The following is a 27,548-nucleotide window of genomic DNA, read 5'->3' on the forward strand; positions in this document are numbered from 1 at the left end:
GATTTAGATTAGATTTTAGGAAAGAATTGTTCCCTGGAGGAGGCCCTGGCACAGGGTGCCCAGAGAAGCTGTGGCTGCCCCTGGATCCCTGGAATTGTCCAAGGCCAGGCTGGATGGGGCTTGGAGCAACCTGGGATAGTGAAAGGTGTCCCTGCCCATGGCGGGGGGTGGAAAAGAATGATCTTTAAAATCCAGGCCATTTCATGATTCTAATAAATATTACCTATCTTTGTAACAGCATTTCTTCCTGATTTATCTTTGGCTCCAATCATATTTTTTCTTTTTTCTTTTTTTTTTTTTTAATATACTCCAGAGATCTGTAGTCTGAGTGTCCAGGTGTGATACATGTTCTAAGTATTAGTCTTTTAAAATATATTCCATAGACCTGTAGTTTGAGTGTCCAAGTGTGATACATGTTCTAAATATTTGTCTTTTTGCTGTTTAATCTGCCAAGACATAATTGGCATAATTGGTGCTGCTGCTGTCCCCATCCCCCGAGTTACCATTCTTTGGTCACATCCTCAAGTGACACAGTCTGCAGAATTGACTGAGACTTTCTCTTTAGCACCTCACTGCAGCAGCTTCTAATGGGCACTGCCTTATTCTCCAGAACTCAATTTCACAGCATATTGGAGGTGGCACACCTTCACTGCACTGGAGAAGGCTTTATTTTCATCCCTTTCAATTGAATTAATGCCTGTTTGGGAGCGCTCTGCAGGTGCAAACTGGAGCTGGGTGGCTCCAGTTAAATGGAAAATGGTGAATAAGGTGCTCCTTGGTAAACTTTTGTTACAGGCAGCTCTGTGCTGCCAGGCTTTATAAACTTTAACAATCTGTTGGAGTCATTAATCTCCTGCTGTGCCTTTACCTTCCAGTGTGGCAGGATTAGACATTTAATTCTCTACTAGACTGTAAGTAGCGCTGAGACATTTTGGTTCTAAAATTGTTATATAGCCATGGAAAACACCATTTTGGTGGGCATTTAACCTCTTTGAGCTCAATTATGGCTGTGAACTGACAATGATAAAGCAGCCCTAAATAGTGCTTAGAACAGTAGAGCATGATGCTATCGAAAACAGCAACTTGACTGTGCACCATAAACTGACAAAATTGACTGAACTGGAAAGACATAAAATCTGCCTGTGCACTATTCATGCTTTCAAAAGTATCTGCAGGTCTTGATGTTTTCCTTCTATATTTTTTGTTGATCTGGTAAATTTATTTATCTGTTAGCTTTATGTACATTAATAAAGATTCCTCTCTGAAAAAATGTTAGCAAGACTTTAATTAAACGTGCTTCCTCCTCTAATAAATGAAGTTTCACGTGCTGGAATTCATGCTTTGAATTCATCTCTAAATTAAAAATCCAGTGGGGGGAAAAACACCTGAAGCGTTGTCTTATGAGTAATAGTGTGTGTCATAATATTTACATCAGAACTCGGCATAAATTAAGGCATTGCAGAGACATTTGTTAATGCAGGTGTGTGAGCAAAGCTCTGGTGCTGGTTTGGGAATAAAACACAACAGGATTTTGCTGCTTGCTTTATGACCATTCCCAGTCAAGTCACAGCCTTCTCCCATTCCCTTCTGGACTGACACTACCTGAATCAAACTGAAATCTCTGGGTGCACAAGCCAACTTTGTTGCAGTGTGCACAGGAACACACAAAATTGCTTTTCCAGTAGTTATTTACCTTGATGAATAGCCCTAATTGGATCAAATAGACTGGTAATGGTGAGCCAGTACTTTTCAATGTCTTGTCTTGTGCCATTAATATTACCTTGTCATGTATCCATTTGAGCTCTTGGATGAATGTCTTGCCTTCATACTGCTGTCACATTTAACAAATGATTTTGTCAAGTCGTTCTTTACAGCTTCTGGTGAAGGATGGTAAAATTTGTGGTCTCCTGCGTACATAAAACCCATTAACTCTACCTTTCAACTTCAATGCAAGGGCGTTCTAAACTCAGATAAAAAATTCCTGAAGAAATTATAGTGCCTGTTTACAAGAGGGGCCCAGAAATATTCTACTGACACCTATGATTAACACAGCAGAAGAAAAATAGAATGTATTAATTTTGTATTTATTAAACTTGTGACAGTCAGAATTCCGATTCTTTTTTTTTTCTGCTGCTGCAATTATGAACCTCAGAGGACAAACACACAGTTACCATTAGAAACGAGATATCCATTTCATTCATTCATTCATTTTGATTCAGAAAGAGCTCTACTGTACATTTACAAACCCCAAATTGCTGGTTAGCTGATGCTCTCGCTGTCCTTTTTATTGATTTCTGGTATGTGGTTGTAGGCTGAAGATATTTAACACTGATGAAAATAAGCTGCTTACTCGAACATCCTGAGGCTACTGTTACAATTCCATGGGGTATATTGTTATAACCCGATCTATAACACCACATTACCTTAGATTAAAAATGGAATTGCTTGTTCATTGAATAAGTACAAGCCTTTGGAACAGATCCCTCCTTATGGAAGGTACAAACAGAAAAGTGTCGGTGCTCATTTAGCATTTAAAACAAGGTTTTTTACTGCAGTGGACAGTAGGTTTTCACTGGCACGTGCTGAACTTGAGCAAGTGGATTTTTTTTTAAGGATCTTTCACTAAGAATGAGCTAGAAGCCACATGGGATTTTTAAAAGCTTTGTGTGTTCCTTTGCAAATGTTATCATTTGGCCTTTTCTGGCACAATAGGCATCAAAGTCTAACTATGGGTTCACAAAGGAGGCATCTGACCTGGAGTTTGCCAGTAAGTCCAGAGAAATGGATGTCTGCAGAGGAGAATTATGCAAATTTATGGTGCACCTTCTCTGGCAGTACTTCACCCTTAATGCTGGCTGTAGGTGAAACTGTTGATTTAATAGGGAATCACAGAATATCCTGAGTTTGAAGGGACCTGCAGGGATCACTGAGTCCAACTCCTGGTTGTCAAGCACAGAGCTACCCCAAGACTCCCACCCAATGTGTCTGAATTTTTAAGTTAAAAACTTTCTATAAATACTGACTGGAAATCTATCAACCATAGAATGCAGGGTGCTCTGCTGCTGCACTATTCTCTGACACTGAGCATTTTAGAATATTTTTTCTTCTTTTTCTTGTGATGTTTAAATTTACTTGGAGCAATATTAGTATTTATATGGTACCTATAAAAACTATTCATGGATCAGAGTCTCATTGTGTGAGATGCTGTGCAAATAGACCCACAGCATGGTCTGAAAGAGCTTTTAATGTAAGAATAAAATAAGAGTCAGCAAGTGGATAGCAGCAGATTGATGAGAGAAAAAATACAGAGTACAAGATGGAAATGTAATAGGTGGTAGCAAACACACACCAGCTTCCAAACTGTTGGCAGGTCTCTGATAGATGATTCTTTTCTTCTTTTTGTCTTCTGTCCTCCCCCTGTTTGTATGTGTTACTGAGTTAGCTATTCTGAGTGCCTTTAATCATTTTGAAAGTGGAAAAAAAAAAACCTTTCCAGGTTGAATCCGAGTAGAATTAATTTTTAAGGAGAATTGAGAACTGCTCAATACGTCGACTGCTTCAGTTGTGCTGGAAATAAAAGGAATACCTCCTGCAAGCACATATATGCTATTTTGCTTTGCTTGTTTTTACTGCAGCACTCAGGGAATGAAGGAACATATTCAAAGTTAGCTTTCCCCTCATTCAAATAGAGCTGAGAATTGCTGTCATCAAACAGCAAATGCATCTTGGATTGTGTATTTGCAATGTCTGACAATAGGCCAGTTTTCAGTGTGATTGGGTGTTTTGATGGCACCTTGTCTAGATAAAGCTTTCTTGTCTGGGCTGCAGAATGGAGAAAATTACCTCTCTGGATGCTTTATCTAACTAAAAATGCATGATTTAAGGAGACTAATGGCTACCCAAGCCTCTAGGCTGAATAGCTCCTAGCTTCTGTTTGAATCCACAGTTTTTCATTCTTAACAATCCAAAAGCTGGAGAAAACATAATCAAGATGTTTCTGATCTACAATTCTACAGAGCAATTAGGCTTCCAGGAAGAATTATTTGAGATTTCAGACATCTTTCTGGCTATCTTTCAAGTTTTAGTGAAGTTTGACATTAATTAGTAGTCATTAGCAAGGTGGAAAAGAGGTTGGTGACATCATTCTTACAGTAATATTGTTTCAAATAGATGTTTATATGGACTAACAGGTGTTAAATCTTCAGTAACTTGTAAAGTGGTTTTTTATTCCTTTAGAAGAAATTGTAGTATGTTTTCTAATTTGCCTGCAAAATGCTGAAAAGGTTTTCTGTTTATACTTCTTGGAGCTATTTGAATGGGAATGCAAAGCATAAGGCATCTGCTACACAAAATATTAATTATTGCATGGAATACTATTCACTGGAGGAATTAGAGAAGGCTTAGGAATATTCAGGCTAATATTTTTAATGGTTGCTTGGAGTTAAGCTCCTTAATCCATATTTGGCTTTTTAGTGAGCTGAACTGTTTTTTTCAAGTAGTGTGGAGCTTTCAATTCTCATCAATTTGCTGTGTCTTACATGAGTTATCACCATCATTCTGAGCAGATCCATTCAGGCCAGTAGGATTAGGTGTATGTCAGCACAAATCCCAGGAGGGTTTTGCAGAGCCTGGGCCCTCAAGTTTTTAATTTTGCTTGCTGGAAATATTGGAGAAAAGAAAGCAAAAAGTCCAAATTCCCACTGAACGCTGCGAGACGCGACACATCAGTGCTTAAATATGAGCAGTGGGGACGTGTGCTGATAAATGTCATTGATTTACTGCTCTGCTCTCCTTTGTCACAGCTCAGGAAGGCAGTGATGGATCACATATCAGACTCTTTCCTGGAGACCAACGTCCCACTGCTGGTTCTCATCGAGGCTGCCAAAAGCGGGAACGAGAAGGAGGTGAAGGAATACGCTCAGGTCTTCCGCGAACACGCCAACAAGTTAGTGGAGGTAAGTGACCTCAGTGACATGGCCAGATTTCTATCTGGCGCCTTGAGGAGAGGCAGGAAAAGGGATATACTGGATGGAATGTTAGAGGTGTTGTTTTGGAGATTTGGTCAACTTCATGCCGGTGATTGCCCAGGAAATGTTTGGATGACGGGCAGAGGAAAGTTCTGTGTTTTAGTAGCTCATTAAAGCATTTGAGCACGTTAGAAATGGTGTTTCCAGCAGTTTGTCAAAAGACATGAGCAACAAGAAGTAAATTTCAGTTCTGAATGTCTATTAAGTAAAAAGCCAAATTGGTGCTTCACAGTCTGGTCCTGGCCAAGAACTGCTCTAAACTTAATTATTTGTCAGTCTGAAGTAAAATAGGGAAAAGGACATACAGAGAAGGCACAGCCTTAAGAACATAAATGGTCTTGAAAGGTCTGTATTTCATATGTAAATATATATATTTATACAATATCTTCTCTTGCTGAAGAGACACACTAAAGTCAACCAGTGATAATTACAAGTCTTCAGGGATGATATTGAAATAACTTTATTCTACCATGAGGAGTGTAAAATATAATAATTGAAACCTTGGATACTCATGGACATGGAATGAAATGGACATCTAATAAAATTATGATAATATTTGTTTTGGTTTGCCCTCCAACAGGCCAGGAACTATGAAAAGTGCTTGTGTTTTTAAAGACAAATTAGTGATTTTCTCAATAGCGTTGTGTGGCATTTTTTCTGTACTAGCAAAGTTTTGAAAGGTTTGTAGCCCCTTTGCAACATATTTTCTTGTCACACAATGTGCTATTTAGCAAAGGGAAATGCAGTTAGGGAACTACTGATCTGACAAGTGCTGAGCTACACCTCTGAATATCTTGTGTTAAAACAGGACTCATCCTAATTCTGTAGAGCCTGAGCTGAGGCAAAGAGTGAGGGTTTCTTGGTTAATATGGACTAAATCTGGATAGTTCCCTGATAAAATAAGTGTGTTTCTGCAGTGAGTATGTGTTTTCAAATGTTCTGGACCATCTCGTTCTTGCCATGTCCCAAACAGAGAGTCAAGGTACCTTATTCTGCTCTGGAAATCAGGTGTTTGCCATAGTACTTAACTTGTAGGTGCCTAAAGAAAGGTTTTGGGAGTCTAAATTTTCTGTACAATGCTGAATCCAGTCAAGTTTATTGCTGTTGTCTGCAAGAGGATCACAGGGCTGTCAGCAACCTTCAGTCCCAGCCCCTGTGTATATGTAAAGATTTATTGCTGCCTCCTTGTGACTGGAGCTGTGGCAATGAAAAAGGAAATAGCTGGTAGGTATATAAAGAGAGGAAAAAACCCCCAAACAAATTGAAAACCCCTCCACAGTGTTTGTTCATAGTTATATTATAGTGGCAGTGGAGTTGTATGCAGTGAACATATGTGGGGTTAGTGTTATAGCAGTCACATCCTCCACAGATTTGTAACAAAGTGTTGCAATGACAGGTCTAATACCATTATTAAAAAGACAAAAATAGCTAAGTAGATATTTTAAAAATACCATAAGAGGTAATGGCATCAAAAGAGGAAAAAATATCTTTTAGGGCTGTAGTTAAAAAAAAAAAAAAAGCCAAAAACTCCCTGTCAGAAAAACCCACAACTTTAATGGGAAGAAGAAAGAACTGTAATGCTGTTAAACTGTCAGAGGTTTGTTGTTAAGAGGAAATTCTTTACTGTGAGTGTGGTGAGACCCTGATCTCCCCAGAAAAGCTGCCCCTGGATCCCTGGAAGTGTCCAAGGCCAGGTTGGATGGGACTTGGAGCAACCTGGGATAGTGGAAGGTGTCCCTGCCTGTGGCAGGGGGTGGAACTGGATGGACATTAAAGTCCCTTCCAAGCCGCAGCATTCTGTGATTCTATAATTCTATGAAACAAAAAACACCCAACAACAACAACAACAAAAAAAGAGCAGTTTTAGTTATTTAGTCTTGGTTTTACAAGCCTAACATTACACTAGATTTGTATTTTAGATCAAACTGGAGGTTGGTAAATGATTTTTGACACGTTGTACCCCACCAAATAGCAACAATGGTGGTATCAATAGATGTCTTGGGCCTAATACCTAATATTTTTATTCCATTTAGGTTATTCCAGACTATTAGAAGCAGATTCTTTATTGAATCTTTTATGTCTGTGACAGCTGGTAGTGGCCTGTGGGTGCATTCTTACTCTTTTCAAAGGATGGAGTCTTTTGGGTGGATTTTGCCCTTTTAGTATTTAAGAACTATTTCTGATTCAGGTAAAAAGCATCTTGAAGAAAAGAATTTCTAATGCAAGTGAAAATTTTAACCCCAAATTTCAAGTTCATCAGCCTGCAGAAGCAAATACGTATTTGGAATATATTCATGTCCCTTTTATAATGGATTTTGCGCTTCAAATAGTTTCATCATTTTTACTTACTGATGCACAATGGAATCTTAGCAGATGGACTTCTCTGGTTTTGTGGGTCAAGTATCTTGCAAATAGTAAAGTGTGGTTTAAAGATGAGACATAATCAAGTGACTATGAAATGTAAAGATGCTTTCCCAGGCACGGGGCCAGAATTGCTTGCTAAGATATGCAAACACAGCTCTGCTGAAATGCGTGGAGTTGCACTTGCTCATGTTAGAGGAATTTGGCACTGCCAGTTCAATACTGTGAAAAGTCTGTAGTATTAATCATTAATTTTGAAATCTGAACCTGAGTTTCTTGGATGTCCTACCAGGCTCAATAGGCAGCCTGTCAAAAGGTCAGGAAAAAATAATACATGTTTTAATATTTCTTTACACGAAACCTACATTTTTCCATCCTGAGGGGGAAAAAAATTGCACTCCTTGATATTTGTTGAATACAAATGGCAGAATTTTCCCTGCATAGCCAATACATTTTTAAAAATATATTTTGTCAGCTTGAGCCTTGAGGAGGTTAAGTTTCTTTTATATTCCATATTGCTGAATATTTAAATCTGCTTTCAAAAGCTGTTTTCATTATATAATATTTTCCCTTCCCCACCTCTTACCATAACATTTATAACAACAAAGATGGATTGTCATTTATTGAGACATTCACTGACAACTAGATTTGTCTATGGGTTTTGTTGGAAACACAGAGTGAGATGTCACTTAACTATAATGTAAATCATAAAAAATAAATCAAATTTTCAGACAGATTCTGGGGGTAAAACATAATAATATAATAAACCAGAATTTAGATGGTACCACTCCAGGCCTGGATGGGTAATTCTTTTGCTTGGAATGTTTTTTCACAGCTGTGTCTCAATTTTTATTTTTTTTACTGCCTCCTGGAACTGAGGTTAGAGAAGTGATGGTGCCTTTCTGGGTCATAATCTTTACCTCATGAATCTCTTTACGTTTTTTAAGAAATTATCTCTGATGACTGAAAGTAAATGCCTGAGTTGTAATGCCAGCTTCAGATGTGACCTTGGGAAGTCTTTTAACTTCTCTACCCAAGCAGCTTCATTAGTAGCATAAGGTTAATGACAGATAATTCTAATACCTACCACACAAAGGCACTTGACTGATGAATCAGCTCAGATTTATTCAATGCATCTATCAAAGCACTATAAGGAAGCTAATTAATTAATTTTCATTATTCTGTTTAATAGAGGTTCCTTGGTTAACTGTTGGTCCCCTGGACTGTGTCTTGAAAAATTAAATTATTAAATCTAACAGGTTTTCCTGGTAGATGAAATTCAGCATCCAGTAAAACTCAAGAGCCGTGGTATCAGGTTGTTCAGTTGGAATTCAAATTATAGCGGTTGGATCAGATTTTCCATTCTCAAAATGATGGACATAAGTCCAAGAGATTTCTACTAGTTGCTTCAGTGTGGGGAGTTTTAATGCTTTTATGGAAATACTTCACCATTTTGGTGGTCAGTGAACATTTACAAGAGTTAAACTCAACCCTAACCCTTATTTCCAACAAAACCTGAATGAAGGGTTTTTTTCTTCTTCGGTACGAACTGATGAAGCACCACATTTAAAACACCTAAAAATGAACTTTTGAAAAAGTCTCTTACCACTTTTGCATGAATTGATTTTCATGAAGAATTTTGTGGAGCCCACATGGATCTATCAGTTTTATTTCATATAAAATTATAAGACTTCTGGAGACACCACAAACGATCAAAGTTGCCTTGTAAGAACACCTGGCCAGTGGAGGAACTGAGTTAGGCAATGGATTGTGGTGATTTAAAGTTTATATAGTGCAAGCACATCAATAATATCGTGAGGTTGGATGGTAATTTGTAGCAGATGAACTCTAACAGCATCATTCTGGTTTTGCTTTATAGTCTCTCTGTCCATTAAGTTGGCAATTAATTTTCTTCATGTAATTGCCACTTTGAAGAGAATAATGGGGTTACTTTGGGGCAGTTTGGGGCTTGGGTTTTTTAATTTTAAACAAAGAGAAGAAAGGAGTTAGAACTTCTTTATGAGGTGCAATGCAGGCTACCTTTCATTTCCTAAGAATTGTATTATTGGGAGCTCCCCAATTCAGACTGACTGTAATCTTTACTGTCATAAATGTGGAAACAGGTTTGCATGCTGAAGACAGGAGGGGAGAAGAAACCATTGTCAGTATGCGCAGCACACAAAACAAGCAGCTGGGCCTGCTCAGTGACCCCTTCTTAGTTCATTTGGTAATGAGAGAAAAGGGGGAAAATTGTGAAAGAAGATTTTACTCTGGTGGTTCACAGTGGATTTAATCTCAATTTACATCAGCATTAACAGAACTAATATCCAAAACAGTGTTTTTTCATTCCAGAAATAACTCTCAGGAAACCACAAGGAGTATTTGCTTCGTAAGAAATGCAAAACTAGAGTTTCTCCTGGGGAGTGAAGATCATCTGTGTAACTCCACAGTGCACTTGAGGTTGATGCAGTGCTGGGAGTTCACATGTGGCACTTCAGCTCCTTTCCAGGAGCCACTGGTGGCCTTCATGAGGAATAGATGACAGTGTTTTCTTTGTGCTTTTGTGAATGTTGTATAAATTCATGAACTGACAGATTTTAATTTAAGACAGACAAAACCCAGAGGACAAAGCCTAAGAAAAAAAACTTGACTCATTTATTTCTGCAACTTTAGTTCAAGGAACAAAGACTGTTCCTGCTGATATTTTCACACATACTTGATATGTTCTATTCTTTTTTGTTTCTGCTGCTTCATCAGGGTACACACCTTGCTGTTTGCTTCTGATGGTGGAGAAAAAGTGTCAATATTCTGTCATAGCTTCTGCATCCAACTTGCATCCTGAAAAATGTGTACATCCCTGGGTTTACTCTTACAGACTGATCAGCTTTTAAACTGCATTTTTCTTTTAGCTGACATTAAGCTAGATAAGAAGTACTATTTAAGAGGAGGTAATCTGATGAATTTCTGCGTGAGGACAGCATGCTATGAGCCCCACAAAGGTTCATCACACTCTGAGGGCTGCCAGCAACCTCCCAGAAATGGCTTAAAAATAATTAGTGAGATGGCTGAGTGGAGGTGTTTTGAAAAAGTGGAAAGGTTTTAATTAAAACAAAAAATAACAAACTAAACAAAACAGAAAGAATAAAAGCCATTCACATGCAGGGAGGTCCCTTGCACCTGCTATGACACTTCGAAAAACCCCAAGAGTTTCTGTGCTCTCTAAGTATTCAGTGATCTGGGAGGGTTTTTTGCATGATGCCCAATAGAAAACAGCCACATCCCTTGAGGAACAGCTCAAGGATCCAACTGGTGCCTTTGTCCTGGCACTTGGACAATTATGGTGAGAGAAGCACAGAAGTTTCTGGTTCTTCTTCCTGAAAAGTTCAGGGGTGAAGCTTAAACTCTTTTCCTAATACAGGAACACCTGCTCAGGTGTAGGGGTGCACAGTAATCCTTGCTTCTAATCAAGGAGTCTTAAGAAGGTTGTAGAATATTTTCATTCAAGCTCTTCAGGTTGACAGATTTTATTTGAAATTAAAGCTGTGAGCTACCTTTGTGTCCTGGTGTTTCATCTGCTCAGTTTTAATTTCCATCCCAGGCCTTTTTTCTCTGTGTGGGCAGCGGGTGTTCCTAATTCCTAGTAAACATCAGGAGTGTACTGACACAGCTAAAGCCACAAGTCCAGTTATTTGCAGTGAGACAATGAAAAGTTTGAACTCTCTCAGTGAAGTTCCTGAGTCCCTCCTGCAGCCAGATCCAATGTCTGCTTCTCCTCCTTGGAGGGATAAATGCTTTTGAAGCAAAATGAACTCCCAATTCTTTCAGGGTAAAACTTTCTGGTAATGCAGTGTCATGGTGAACTCTTTTTCCTGCTTTTTTTACTGACTAAACCACTGGATATTGGTATTCCACCGGGATCCGTGCCAGTTTCATCTCCTGGTGTCTTGATTAATGCTGAAATGGTATCTAAGTGCCTTAGAAAAGGTGAGACACGGAAATAGCTGCTGCTCTGTGACTTTTAGAGCCTCTTGTGCTCCTGTCTCTGGAGAAGGTAGGTTATTAAAGGAGGTAAATACTCAGTGTCTGCATTGTCAAGACAGTTTTTGTCCAAAAGCCAGCGCTGCCTTCAGGCAGAAAGGTCCATCCCCGAGGCTGCTGCGGTGTCGTGGTTTGAAAGCAAAACGAGTGAGAGGCTCCAAGTCAGAAATACAATTTAATAAGAAGAAAGGTAAAAGGTAAAATAAAATAAAATAAATGCAACAACACAAAAGACCACTGACAGAGTCAGAATACAACCTGAGCAGGATGGTGGGAGCAGTCCAGGTGAGGGGCTCTTCCTGAAGCAGTGATCCTGTAGAAAGGTCTGGGAGCTCTGGTCCTCTGGGAATCCAGTGGGTCAGGGCTGCTTGTACTGTCCCAAATCCCAGATTATATCCAGGTGGGAATGCTTGGCTCCTCCCCCTGGGCGGAGCATCTCACAATGGGATGATGCGCTGTGAAGTGGGTCTTTGACGGCCCATTAAACAGAGATAACTCCTGGAGGGAGTTACCTGTGAGTCATGGGCAAGGCATTGATGGGCCATGAGCAGAAGAGCCCAAAGGAAGGGGGCCTGGGAAAACACTGCCCCACCTGGTTCCAACAGTTCATGAAGATGGTGATAGAATAAATACTTTGTGTACATCCTACACTACAACCCAGGACATGCGGGAATGAGCAGTTGCAGAGTCTGTGATCTGTAAAGTGCATTGTGGACACAGAAATTGGGGGGGAAATGAAACAATTTGACATAGAGAACTTGGCTACAGGAGATGCTGGTCCCTCCACATCCGCCTTGGTAGATTTGTAGTGAAAGCAAGGAATCCTGGATGGCTGGAAAGGGGAAGAGCTTCCTTATTTCAGAGCTGCTTTGGCAACATGGCTCGGTTTCCAAAATTTCTCCCTACCTATCAACACCTGAGTAAACAAGCACACCAGAGTCAGGGAGACTGTTACCATTCTTTTGAGTAATCATTTTCTATTCATTTGTCCCTTTTTTCTTAGACTGCTGCACTTCTGCATTTCAAAGGAACACCAGAAGGGTTGAAGGATAATTTTATTTGTTCACATGTATTTCTGTAATGTAAATAAGAAATAAATGCTGTATGAAGTTAGCAACTTGTGGGCAATTACAATGTTTTCCTTTCTTCCCAGGAGAGTAGAAGATTAAAAATTAAATTTGAAAAAATACTAACTGGGAAATTGCTGCAAAATCCCCCATGACAACTTGAAAGCATTTCTAGCTTTGGGACTGTAAACATAAAGCCAGTGCTGTGCTGGCTCTGTTATCTGATTTCCTAGAGGTCATCATTCATTAGCAAATGACTTATCATGTGGCTTTACACTTTGGAAAAAAGTGCTGGAGGATTTCCTACAAATGAAAGTGTAATGTGGCCACTTCTTCACATTTTTTCTGTAATTCTTTTACATTTTTATGTGTCCTCTGTTACTTACATTCATGAGAAATACGTGGTTATCTCCTTGCAGCAAACTTATTAATAATAATTTCCCAATATTTTCCAGTTACCTGATTTATTATTTTAATAATTAACTTTAAACCCCACTTATTTGAGGCCTCTTTAGAAGAGATAAAATCAAATTACTCCCTTTATAATCGCCAATATTTTACAAATATTTTTCTCATGAATAACACCTTCTGAGCAGGGGACTCACTTGAGTCTGATCATGCTCTGTGCTGTGTGATTCATATTTTCCCAAAATAACAGGACTCCTAGAAACTCTAGTATCCATTTATAGCTACTATCCCTTACAATCTGATCACATCCCAGTCTCTGTGATTTATAACTTGTTAATAAAACAGCCAACAGCACTTGGTACTTTTATTAATTAGTTGATTGCATAAATTAATTACTTAGCTCCTCCAAACCAGTTGTTTGAATTTGTAACCTTTGTATGACATGGTGCTGTACAACATCTGGCACGTTGGATATTCAGAAAGGTTGTTTTCTACACAGCCCCACCTAATTACCTTCATTATTTATTTTTTACTCTCAGATCCTATTTGGTGTTTTATTTGTGCCCTAACCAGAACTGAGCTTTTTTATTTTTTAGTTCTTTAATATGAGTACCTTAATCTTGTCTTCTAAAATCTGTGTGTTGGATAAATTTTTGCTGCTAAAGACGGGTTAACATTTTATTACTCTGTAAAAACTTTGGCATCTTGGCCTTTGTTCTGTGATGTATTAGCAGGGTTATATTTCAATCAGTAAATATTAAGCACTTGGCTTTTACATGAGCATCTTACACTGTAAGAGATTAATTAACCAGCCTGTCCTAGAGCACAAAATGTAAGAGAAATAATGGGAATGGAGAGGAATGAAAGGATGAAATACAGGAATCTGTGCTGTTATTCCAAAGTCACAACAAAGTAAGAAATTAAACAGCTCTAATTACTGTAGAGAAAGGAAATTTGTCATTAACAATTGAGCCATTTCAGGGCAGAAATGGAGGGGGAGAACTATGTAAGAAGTCAGAAAGTTAAGTAAAAGCTGTAAGTACTTCTGAGGAAAGTGGGAAAAAAATCATTTACAAGGAAATAGTGAGTCTGAAATATTGGAGAGCGTTCAGACCTGCTCAAAATCTGAGTAAATATCCAGAGAAAATACCTGTCAAAGATTTAAGCACAGGATGGCATGTTTAGTGATGGAGTTTTGAACTGATGCAAAAGATGAAATTGTAATCCTTTATCTATAAAGCTCATCATCTTAAACAAAAGCTACAGCAGTTTTGATTTAAAAAGATTTTGCAAGCAAAATATACATGTGAAATATTCAAATACAGACCACTGAGTGATAAAATTGATTTATTAATTTATTAATCCAGAACAAAATACGCATCTAAATGTCAAGTACATTGGAATTTCAGTGGAGTGTCTCTGTTGTTTCAACAGATGCAATGTGGGGTCACAGTGGATTTTACCCTATTTTTTCCCCTCTGTTCAATGAGCTGGATTCTAACTAGCATAGTGGTTATGGTAAACCAGTCGTAGGTATATCCCACATTGCTTCTTTTGTGTGTTTTCCTAGAATTTCAGGTGTTTGCAGAAATAAAATGCACCTTTTGCCATTTTGGATTGGTTCAGTAACCGTTGTTGTTGTGTTTTGACACCAATAAATAGTTTCAGCCTTGAATGGCCTGTGCAGCTTTAAAATGTTTTTCTGTCAGAGCAGATCCTCAGGATAACCAGTAGAGTCAGATAAACCATGTCTTTGTTTCCCCCAGGATAGTTGTTATTTGGGAAAAATATTCCTGTCTTGCTGGAAGCTTTTGCTGCAGAATTACATGAGGGAAAATTCAGGAGAAATCAGGATGATGATGTGAATGGACACAGAGCAGGCTGTGAGAAATAGGAATCCGGGAGAGCTGCTGGAGTAAGAGAAGGTTTTAGGGTGAATTTTCAGTCAATTTATTCATATCTGCTTGTAATGCCATTGCTGAATGTCAAGCACATATGGGGCTAGATTTTTTTTTTTCTTGTGTTTTTTTACTTATTGACAAGCCATGGATTCAAGAAGAAAATCTATCATGTTATGTAGATATGGATCCAGACATAAAGTATTCTCAGTCAGAATTATCCTAGGTGAAAAGTTGAGCTCAGTTATGAAGGAGAAGACACGTTGGAAAGCCTCATGGAATGAAAAAAAAGCAGCAAGCTCATTTAGAAAATATCTAGATATTACAGAGTAAAATACCATAAGCCTGATAACAACTCTCCCTAGTGTTTGGAAATTTATTTTTTACCTTAATTAAATTACCAAAGGTAAAACTAACCACCTCACTATTCTGCTAGAATAACATTATAGGAAATGTGTGGATCACACTTGACTAGAAAATCTTTTATGAAATATTGATGATAATAAAGGAGGACTGACTCCATGGCTTAGCATGAAAAAGCATTGGTTTCACTGCTTTATTTCTAAGCTTGGCTTTCTGAAAATCAAATCAAATAATTAAGTGGATTTTCTTCAAAGTTCCAGAAAGTTTTTAATATGGCCTCAGAGCAGGCAGGAGGAACTTCAGCCTGAGGACAACTTCTTAAAGAGACTTTTAAGTAGCCGAGAAAACGATTTTAGCATGAAAGTGTAATCTCAACAGTGAGTTTAGTTTCACAGTACACAGGTTATAAAACTCCTGTTTTGATGATCCTGAAGTGCTTCCAAGACTTCAAAAGTTGAGGGAAAGTGGTTCTGTAAGCCTTAATCTCTTTACAGTATGTTATGCTTGAAAAAGCACAAGATGGAAAGGGAGGAGAAGTCAAGATTTTATCAACACCTGCACTTCCTGCAGTCAAAAGGTTTGCAGGACTCAGGTCTTGCTTCAGAAAGATGAGCAACTGAGAGGCTGCTGCCATCACCCTCATGATGAGGTCATTATTTCTGGGTGACAGAGTCAAGTCACTGCTTTGTGATGAGAACCTTTTATCACAGAGCCAGAACTGCTGGTGTTGCTGCCTCCTCGTCATCTGTAATTTCATACTTGTACCCTTTGGGGCACCAATCAATGGAGTCAGGTTTTTCTTTTAGTTGTAATGAAACAAGGACAATTTTTGACCACAGCTGTGCAGAGTGTGCAGCACATCAGCTGTTGCATTCCCAAGACACAATTTATACTGTTCAGAGCTTCAAGGGATTTGGAAATATCACCGTGCCCAAGGAAACAGGTAAGAGCAGCCATAAGGTCTGAAACTGCAGTTTGTGGTGTGACTGAAAGGGCCATGGATACATTTTTGTTTCAGAAATTGTTCTTGCTGCAGTGTCAGAAGGGACATGAAGGCACTCAGCAGTGTGTATTAACAGTAAAACAAGGAAAATTTTAAATGGGAGAGGGGAAAATAAGAAAGAAGCAATAATGAGACCTTATTTGACTCAGTCCTCACTGGGATAATTATTCTTGCTGGGATGCCAATATAGGTGTGGAGTTTATGCAGGAGAGGAAAATCACTGAGGCTTTGTGGGACCCCTCTCAGGTAATAACAATGGCAAAGGACATCCCTTTGAACGGAAATGTTTGATGACTTTGTTGGTTTACTTTATAAAAATTGAATTGTAGGTAGGAATAGCTGCTACTCATTGTAGTTCTTACAGTATTGTGTAATATTAAACCTCTAATCATGCATGGTATTGCAGCTAATCACTGAGTTACCCTAACACCCACTGGTTTAAAGGAAATAAAACACTTAAATAACACAAATAGGAAGCTGCAACACTTCACATTCCCAGTCTGTGCAAGAGAAAGCAAAAGCAGATGAAATTTTGTACCTTGGCTTGCACACAGATATCTCAGTGCTCCTGTAGTCTTCACCCATTTCATTGGATGCTGGTAAATAAATAAATAGGATGAACAGATCACTGCCAGTGTTATACGAAAGGTTCTACATCAGTGTAAGTATTAATTACACTAATTTCTGACACATGATTTTCAAAAGCCTAATAGATAAAAGCATTAGGACCATAAATCGTTCATTTAATCTGATTATTTCCAGTCAGTTCTTTATTTACTGTCTGCTCAATTAAAAATTGAGGTTAATGAATCTTTCAAATGCACTATAATATTCTAGTATTCATTATTTCCCCCTTCCACCCCAGATAAAAGCTGGTTTTTTCTCTCCTCTCCTCTCCATCCTTTCTTGCATTAGAGAGGCACTTCTGAGTCACACCATATATTTTCATTTCTGAAAGTCGCTGATAGCAGTTTTCCCATCTGAAATGATGTCCAGAGAATGAGATGGCAACAAGCCAGGCAGCAGCAGGAGCTCTGGAGAGCAAATGTGCAAGCACAGTTTTACCTGAGGTCTTACCTTACAGCTTTCTGTCTTTGCCTTTTGCTGCAGAAGTTACCTTCTTTCTCATCCACATCATGGCCATAAATCATCTTTTACTCTAGTTTTATTTCTAATAAAACTCATAATTCTGCTGAGAAACTTGCATTCCTGTCCCCATTTTTGAAATTTGCTGATTTGCAAATGAATGAGGTGTTACCCAAACATACCCCAAATTGGTAGCAATCATCGGAATGATTCATCATTTTTATGCCTCACAGTTACAAATACAAAAATAATTCTTCACCAGTGTTTTTGCTGAGTCCAACCCCATTCTTTGTTGTTACCTGCCTTCATAAGGTCTTTTCTCTTGTTGAGAATTAATTCCAACATCTTCAAAGCAGGATAGCAAATTTTATTCCTTCCCTTTCTGCAGTGTTTGACACAAAAGAGTTTGGCATTTTGCACACTGTAGGTGCACGTGTAAAACAAGATGCTTGGATGGGTAAAGTGATAAATCTTCTTCCATCTTCACAGACACAATGTCAGTGTCCATCGACCAGGTGTAAACTCAGGGCTTCTCACTTGACTGAACTTAGAACTACAACAGCTCAAGTTCTCTTGGGGTGATGCTTCTTGCCTCAAACTTTTTTTAGTGCTCAAGAGCACCAAATGTCTGTCTTGCATCAATTTTGGGGTTTGGAGTTTTCTTCTTGGTGTTTTTTTTTTTTTTTTTTTTTTTTAATAACTCAAAATGCTTATTTAATTTTATCGTTAATATGATGTCCACTTCATAGGCAATATCGTATTAGTGAACCTGTGGCAGATGGAGAAAAAGGATGTGATCATTGTGATTTCCATGAGACTTCAATGGTTCATCAATGAGACTTTCAGACTCCTTGTTCCGATTTTTGGATTTTAACCGTAATATCTTTTGACTTTTGGTTGACTTGTTATTTGCATATCACTTAAAATAGTAGACTAGATACAAGTGAGCAGAAAACCTTTGAGCATTTAGAAACCATTAGGTGCAGCCTACTCTTTACTATATTTAAGCCAGTAAAAGTAAAGGTAGTAGACTTCCAGGATTAATTTTAAATAGCTAGAACCTTGCTAATGTACAAAGCAAAAAAATTAATGTACAAAGCCCAACTTTTGCCTTTAACCTTTTATATGGCTATTGTCTGCACCCTCTGGGACAGCACAGCAGGGAAATGGACTTTAGAAGGTGTTTACTGCTGTCCCAAAGTAGAGGAATCAGGCAAAATATGTGGGATGCACTGACTGAAGATCCCCTTCTCTCTTGTGCATCTTTGTAGGGATCTGCCCTCTCTGCAACTTTCCCTTGGATGCTTCCTGATAGCTTAAGATAGAAAGCTGTTAGAAAGCATCCAGGGGAAGAGCTATGGAGATGGAGAAGGATCTGGAAGAGAAGCTCTGTGAGGAGGAGCTGATATCACTTGGTCTGGTCAGACCTCATCAGGGTCTGCAGTTTCCTCCCAAGAGACAGCTCTGATCTCTGCTCTCTGTGACAGTGACAGGACCCAGGGAGTGGCTGGAACTTTCCCAGGGAAGGTTTATGTTGGATATCAGGAAAAGGTTCTTCACTTTTGAGCATGCTGGATACTGCCCAGGCTCCCCAGGGTATGAGCCCCAAGGCTGCCAGAGCTCCAGGAGGGTTTGGACACCAGTCTGAGAGACAGGATGGGATTGTTGGGGTATAGTATTTAATGATCCTTGTGGGTCACTTCTAACTCTGGATCTGATTCTGTGGATCCTAGATAACTCGGATGTTATCTAGGATGTTATCTAAAATGTCTTTTAGACAGGTCATGATGGGTTGCATATTGTGAACCTCTATGACAAAAGTCCTGCCTGTGGCAAAAAACCCACAGAAGATGCTGCTCTTCCCTGTGGAGTGCCTCTCAATCTGCCCTCGGTTTCTTGCAGAGAGGATGTTGTGTGCATGAAATTATCTTCTGGTGAGAGCTTGAAATGCTTCATTTACATCAAATCCTTCCCTTGTAATAACACCATAACATCGAGTCTCTTTGCAAGTGAGACAACCAGTGGCACATGTGTCTTAGGGGAGCATTGGCATTTCCCACCTCCTGCAGGCTGAAGATATGTTTCCCTGATATTTTCTTTGAAGCTGCAGCAGAAGAATAACATCCTGCAGCCACTGCCCGTGGTCAGTTGGATCTTAACCTCTTTGAGCTCCCCGAGCTTATTTTAGTTTGCAGTGCTTGTCAAAGATGCTCCTGTTTCCATCTTGTGTGCGTGGAAAGCTCTCTTGGCACGTAACTGTAACACAACAGATGGCACACACTGCATCTTGGCTGACCTCTGCTTTCACCATTTAAATAGCTAAACTGATTTTCTTCCCATAAAATAAACTTCCAAGAACTTCTTATGCTCTAGACCAAGCTAGCAAGTGCCAGCTGACACCCTGCAATTGGTGTAGCTGAGGAGGACAGTTTTCCTAGTGGTTCCATGGGATTGGAAGATATTTCCATTGATTTTAATGAGAACCAGAGGGATGAAATGCCTGGAAAACGTAGATTTTCTTCCAGCCAAGACAAGGAAGTGAAAATAATGTTGCTAGGAGCGCACATGGATTTTAACAATAAAGTTTCCAAAGTCATCCTTGTGTTTTTCCCTGTCATTGGAAAGAGACTGAGGACAAACAGGGCTTGGAACATTGGCACCTGAGAAGTGGTGCTGAAGATGCTCAGCACTTCATCTCAATCTGCCATTTTAAGAAGGATTTCTCTTTGGTCTCACTGCTCTGTTGTTTTCAGCTCCTGGTGCTCCCATTTCTTTGGAATTTACCCTCCTTTTAGGCTGATCCCAAGACCATTAGCTACCAGCTCTAAATCTTTAACAGGCCAGATTTTATTTTCTACCAGAGAATTCCAGGAGGAGCTCAGGTACTCCACTCCAAAACTCAGGGATGCAATCTCCTCCAGAAAAATAAACACTAGAAGTTTATTTATCTAGAAAAACATAAAAGACAGGAGTTACTAAAAATCAATTAAAAAGGACCCTTGCCCTGTACACCTTGGCTTCTGAGAGAGGGATAAAGGTCTCATGAATGTTTTCTTACCCTTTTTCAACACTTTTTTGTCTTTAGAGATGATTATTTTTACACCTTTTCATGTCCTGGATTCATTTTTCATGCATGAATTTAGACTCCCTCCTTTCAACTCCTGTCCCAACAAATGGGACAGGAGTGAATGCACTTAGCTAGCACTGATTGGGAGTTTGAATCTTAAATATACATATATAATATATATATGTGTAATATATATACAAGTGTAGAATCATATTTTAAAAAATGTTTGACACATTCTTTAAAATTGAGCAAAATATATGGTATTTTGCTTGCATTTTAAAAAACAATCTGACTGAGATAGCACAGCAACATATTTGAATGCTTGCTTCCTTTGGGCTGCTGGGAAAATACCATGTGCTTTGTACAAGGGCCTTTTGTTCTGATTGCTTCAATTATACCAACTACAAATATTATACACACAGTCACAGATACAACCAGATACCAGAGCTGATCACACACAGACACTGCAAAACTGATTCTCCTTTACTGGATGTGAGCACATTATTAAGTCTAGTTCTAGATGGCATCATTTTTTTTTTTTTCAGTGTTTTCAAAAAGAGGGACAAAAGAACTTTATGCAACTACATAATACAGATGTTTTCAATAGAAGTTATTACAGTAGGGAGGCAGAAATATTTTTCTGTACAGGTTTTTTTACGTGTTTTCATTCTTCCTGTGTGAATTTTTCTTCAATAATATATTAAATAAAAAGAAGCTCTTGTGTGTTCTTCTTCATGTCTTGTACTCTAAGCATGACTTTTTTGTTGTAATACAGATTTGAAAATGAAAAAGCCCAGCTATATTTCCGTGCATAAAGAAATGGAGATCTGGATCTTACAAGAGGGAGTTATTTAGTCTTTATTGAGATGATTCATAGAAGGCGTGGAGGAGAGAGAAATAAAGGAAGAGTATTGTGGCTTGAGACTCTGCTTTCATTTCATAAACAACTTTATTACAAAGTGAAGAATACGTCTTTGTTATATAAATAATCATCTTCAGGAAGTTCTTTTCATTAAACTAAATTTCATGTTTGTGCCTCATTCTGCAACTCTGTCATGCTTATGATAATTATCATTATTATTTTCTCATCTTGATGTCTAAGAGAGCCTTTCCTTGTGTTAGAAGACAGGACAGAATTAAAATTTCAAATTAATTAAATTCTTCTCATAGGATATATGAGATCATGCAGTTACCAGCAGAGCAGAATAGTTGCTATGAAGCTGAAGGAGGCTGCCTGTAAAGACAAACAAGACTAAAACAGCAAACAAACAAACCAAAAGCTAAACAGGTGGCAATTAAAACCCTGCTTATAATAGACTGAATGTCAGACAAATGAAATGTGAGAAAATAAATTGTTATTCAAATTCTCTAAGTATTCAATAATCTAATTTTTAATTCCGGTCCAATTTCTACTCTGTAAAATCCAGAAAATTTCAAGCTCTATGTCAAAGACCAATCTGGGGAGTGATTCCAGAATTTTATTCCCACCATGACCACAAATCTTCTAAATTTTGTTTTAAACATCTTACCAGAATGTGAGGTTATTTTTCCTCCCAAGATCTTACCTTGGATGCATTTGTAAAACATTTCTGCAGTTTCCTCTAATGTCCTGTTTCCCCAAACTCCCTGGGAACTATTTGTGCCTCACAGTTTCTGCTACTCTTTTTGCACATTGCGACTCTTCTAAGTGACATTTTCCAGTGGTTTATATAAACAATTAATTGTATTTTGGTCAATTATCACTATTCCTTCAACATCTTTATCTGCTCCTGTCTTGATGCTTTAGCTCTGATCTGGTTTGTTTAGGTTTTAAAACTGCTCCCACAAATGAAAGTCTTACAATAGATTATCATCTGTGCTTTTAACCTGTCAGGATTGTTATGATTCCTTGTCATTGATCAGGCAACAGAATTTCTATTTCTGCTTGATCTTTTCCCTGCTCTGCAGTTACTTGGTCTGATGGGCATCGAGGTAATCCAGGTTTCTTTGGCAGTTCCTCAATGAGTTAAATCCAAGCCTTTTGGCCTTGGATATACATCTGGAAGTCTGAATGAAAGAGGATCAGACAGCGCATGCAAGAGCTGAGATAACTCAGTGGAATTCTCGTAGGTAACAGTGGAGATGTAGAATAACATCTCTTTATAAAGCAGCCCTTCACATCTCTTGTTACAGGAGTGAGTTGCATCTTCAGGGAAGATCTACTGGGAACACATGGAAAATCTTAAGAGATAGTGTTTAATCATTTGTGGAAATCACTTTGTGACTCTTGTGATACTGTTCTTGAAAAGCAAAGTTCCTTCCCAGAAAACTCTTTGTTATAATTTGCACAGGCAGTATGATCATGATGAGGGTAGGAGCAGGTGGGATTTAATCTGAATTTTTTTCCCCCACCTCATTTTTTGGTTATGCTATTTCAACTATTTTCCAAGATACTGACGTGTATTTTGTCATGTCACTGCCCTGAAAAATCTCAGGAATTCATAAAATACCTGTGAGGCTGGAGCTCTCAGGTAATTGATGATAATGGTTTGATGAATATAACTGCATTTACAGCATATGGGGCTGAAGAATGGCAGGATGGTGCAGCAGAATGTCAGTACCATGAAAAATAGGCAGAAATTTTCAATGGAAAGAGCACTGAAAAATAAGACAGCTCATTGCATTTTTGGGATGATGTCAGATGCTGACCCAAACACTGAGAAAATAGCCTTGATAATAAAGGGTAAAGCTGGCAGGTAAAAGTAGTGGGTTTATTTTAAAATAACAGGGGAGCAACTCAGAAGCTGCTGAATGAGTCCATAAAACTGAACACAAAATCTCCTGACCCCTCTAAAAAAATGTACATTGGGGGTGTTAAATACAGAAATACACATTGTGTAAATGTAGGTTTGAATTATTCAGGGAAAACCTGGAACTTGAGAGAAGCTGTGAAATACCTCCTGTGAATGTTTTCCTGGTAAGAAATAGACTTTTAGGTCAACATATTCGTAAAAGTTGGCTGGATTTGGCCAATAGGAATTTACTTGATATCAACCTGAGATAATTTTATTTTTCTTTGCAGCCACCAAACAGAAAAAAATATTATTTAAACAGTTATATTTTTGGCACATATTTCACATACAGATCGTATGTCTGGCACAATTTCTTTATTTTTATTCTCTTGTTATGAAAGAATTTTCCTGAATCTCTCATATATGTTTATAATCAATCAGAAACCCTTGGCCATATATATTTTCTATTTCAATAGCAATAATGATCTGGAGGAAAGACACAGGATAAATTACTGTATTAGTAACGTCTCTTGAAATTGTGTGGGAATTCTTGCGTATTTTAGAAACTTGATCCTGTTTCCTGCAGTATTGTGTAATATCAAACATAATGCCCTGACTAATTGCTGTTGGAACTATTTTACTCATCCCCCTCAGTTTTGTTTAGCTGATATATTCTTCATTTCCTTCCTTAAGCTGAAATGTGGAAATGCCAGGGTTCTTTTTGTAAACAGCTGATAAACTCTGTTATAAAAGCCACCAAACTTTTCCAGCTAAAAAAAATTAATTAATTGAGAGTTTGGTAAAAAACAGCCTATAGATAATACAGAAAATAAAATTGAGACTGTATTTAATGCATGCATTAGGGGGAAAATGCAATAACAGCATGATATGATCTTGGTTATTTCTTGATGTAAACTTTTTTTTTTTTTTTTTTTTTTTTTTTTTTTTTTTTTTTAAAATGTTCTCAGAGAGCCACAGTTGTCCAGGAATGAAGGAAATAAATTTTCATGTTCAGTTCTCTGTGCTTGTATTCCCTGTGAGGGTGGTGAGGCTGTGGCTGCCCCTGGATCCCTGGAAGTGTCCAAGGCCAGGCTGGACAGGGCTTGGAGCAGCCCTGGGATAGTGTAAGATGTCCCTGCCCATGGCAGGGGATGAGCTTTAAGGATGATTATTCCAACTCAAGCCATTCTAGAATTCTTTTCACCTGGAAGTCAACAGACTGAGAAATGTGATCTATGATTTCAGATAGAAAGGAAATCCTGTATTTTACTTGCGTTGAAGGAATATAGACTGTCTTTATTTTTTACAAAAATAAGCGAATATTGTTAGAAAAAAATACATATGTCAGAACTTCTAAACCCTGCAGCAGTTTAAAGCAAGATCATATACTCTCAACGTAAAGGATTGTGTGTAATTGCTCTCTTTAATTAAGTTTTGCTCACTGTTGAAGAAATGCACCATTTAGCAAATGCTGACACATTTTCCTTTTTTAAGACATAAACGGTTAGATAGGATTGCTTTGATTTTCAAGAACTAGAATTCCCTTGCTTTAGCACTTTTATCTGCTTTAGCCTGATTTTTTTGCAAAGAATTACTGTTTTATTTCAATCTCCCTTTGAAGGAAGTTCAGAATTATGTGCAATTGATTGTATTTGGAACAAAACATCTGCTGATTTTCACTGAATCCCAGAGGTTTTTCTGCATAGTGTTTAAACTTTGCTACACAGGCAGTGGGGAGAGGTGAAAAGTGCTGTGGAGCCTGGTCTGCAGAGGTTAAAGCTGTTCGTGCACCTGCAGGCAAAGCATGGAAATGGTCCAAGATGTCTAAAAATTAAGTTGGATAAATACTAACTCTTCTTTGATGCTGTTTTACACCACAATGACACAGATTCCGAGACTCACAAGGCTAAAAATGACTCCTTTATTTTTGGGATGTGTCTCCTTTTTATACTGTTTTACACAGAACAATTTGATTGGTCACACAAAGACAAACCTTTTCACTCACATTGGTCAGATGAGAGGGACATCAAGAAGTCCTTCTTAGGAAAAGGAATGAATAACAAAGGTACAGTTACAAAAACGTTTCTCCTGTTTACAGAAAATTCTCTGAGAAAAGAATTTCAGAAAACAAAACACCTCAGGCATGGAACCAGGGCTATACTTCCCACCAAATCCCAAAATCAAGGTGACAGCACTGCTGTTGGGAAGGTGGAATGGGGGAAAACAAAGATTCTCACCTGCTGGAGGATGTCTCCAGCTGTGACCCTTTGGTACCGAGGTTTTTCCCTTGGTTCTCTCCTTGCTGCTGTGAGAGCAGAAGCAGCTTGAGGCTCTATAAAAGTTGATTCCTTACAAATTGCTCTGAGCTGCTGACACCAGTTTTTACTGCTAAGGCAGAATGAAAAGCCTGAGTGTTCCTTCGGCTGCAGAGAGCATTAGTAACCCAAGAGCCTGAGTCAAAATAATGTTCTAGGGTTTGTTAAATGGATGAAGTTGCAGAAAAAATGAATACATTTTGGGCACACAAGTCTTTAATCACTTACAGCGACTGATTTTCAAATTTGTGATATTACAGGCAGAAGCTGAGCCTCTCTCATGGAATTACATTGCCCTTCATTACTTCCTGACATGTGGAATTAGCTTGAAAAAAAATAATGCAGCAGCAGGAAAAATATTACGATTCTTATTGTCTCTGGTTCATCATCATGAGATTTGTTTTGTTTTGTTTTATTAATGGACAAATGCATATGGAGACATCACTGCCGAGTTAAAATGTTCTCTCCAATTTAGACCAGGCACACTATTATCTACCTTTTTACAGTGGACATGAGGTTTTAACTTGTTAAAAGCAGAAAACTGCTTGATAGCAGCAGCTGGGCCATCAGTAAATATTAAGGAGGATTATTCTCCTGGTTCATTTGAGAACAGCCTGCTGTCCAGAAAAGAAACATCCACTCCAAAATTCTCATGAATTGTTCTCAAGTTGGATAGAATACTCATTACTGAGGTTGGGTGGGAATTCTTTTCTGATTGACTTATCCCCTGTATAAAGGAAAGTTTTTTCCCTCAGACCAGGCAAAATGAGAAAGTTTGTTTAGTTGTTTAATAGATATTAAGTTATTTAATTAATTTAATAAATTTACTTCCTGTTCTGCAGGTAGAGATTAGACAGTTTATAAAAGAACTCTCAGGGAGAGCTGCTTGAAGCTCGTGGTGTTGGCATTTGTTCTGTTTTCACCCGTATTTAGGGAGTTTTATGAAAGCCTGTGGTCTCATGTACTGACCTGGGTCTGCAAAGCAATATCTTCAATCTGGGTATGGGTCTCACAGAGGAAGGAGCACAGGATTGTCACATTTGCATACTCTGATGTCAATATATACAAAAATGGGCAGTAGAGGCTTCCATACCTTGAGGAAAAGAGCCATTTATTAAAGCAAAAAAACGGGATTTTGGTTAATATACGAGTGCACTTCTAATGTGAAGAACAGCTCACTAAAGCCAATGAGTGATTCTAGAAATGGATAAAAATGCTTCAAAACACTCGAGAAGCTTTCACTAGCATATTTGGGCATCTAAATTCCAGTTTGAACAGCATTTCTTAGGAGAAAGAGCTGCCACTTGAGCCCTCTCAGCAGCGTATTTGGCATTTGACTGAGGACTGAAGATGGGCTTCAATTGCGCTGCATAAATCCAGGGTAAGGACATGAGTTCAGTCCAGTGTGCCTAATTATACCACTGGAGATGAACACAGTACCTGCCCTGTTTCATATTTAGGATTTTTCAGAGGAAGATTTATTTCTGACTGGAATGTTCATTTGAACACCGGTGTCCAACGTCAGCTGGAGTGTTAAATGTTACTCTGAGTGTCAAATGTTAGTTTGAGTGTCTGTAGTTTGAATTTGGGTTGCTCTAGCCCATGTAGATGAAACCAGCATTTCTCAGGCTGTTGAAACTCTGCAGGGTTGTTTTTTTCTCCTGCCATAAATCATGTGAATTCAAGTAGAACATTGAGACTTTCAACTTGACTGTGTTTGCGTTTAAGCCTTTCTCTTGAAATGAGACCGAGATATTAAATTTAAATCACCTCTGTGCTCCCTTCTCAAATTGAATGCTTGCCTAAGCTGGGAATAACAGAACGTGAAAATCAGCTGTTCCTCTGTGAACTTCTGAAATGAGTAATGCTGATCTTAAATACACCAGTGTTTTCTCAGTATCTGTCCTGTTCAAATATCCTCAGCACAAGTCCATTTGCCTGTATTGATACTGGGTTTTGACAGCTAGGAAATGAAAATTTAAGGATTTTGACCTCAATTGATAAACTGATTTTTTAATTTTTTTTAAAAAAAAAATTAATATTTAAATAATCCTGAATGGCTGAATGACTATTGGTGTATGTGGTACCATATTTTCCAAATGTCACTCCTCTGTTACCACACAGTTCTGGGTGATTTTACATAA

At 38.3% G+C, this 27,548-nt stretch overlaps 1 protein-coding gene across 2 annotated transcripts in view; it reads left to right on the plus strand.

Annotated features, from left to right (window-relative positions):
• Positions 1–27,548, plus strand: part of CTNNA2 (catenin alpha 2) — a 470,001-nt gene that overhangs the window by 364,018 nt on the left and 78,435 nt on the right. For both annotated transcript variants that reach the window (XM_083861796.1, XM_083861797.1), the window contains exon 9: positions 4,803–4,955. In XM_083861796.1, coding sequence (XP_083717922.1) covers positions 4,803–4,955 — 153 coding nt within the window. The remainder of the gene's footprint in view (positions 1–4,802; positions 4,956–27,548) is intronic.

This window comes from Zosterops lateralis (genome assembly GCF_965231275.1).
Source record: "Zosterops lateralis genome assembly, chromosome: 5".
In the NCBI taxonomy this organism is placed as follows: domain Eukaryota; kingdom Metazoa; phylum Chordata; class Aves; order Passeriformes; family Zosteropidae; genus Zosterops; species Zosterops lateralis.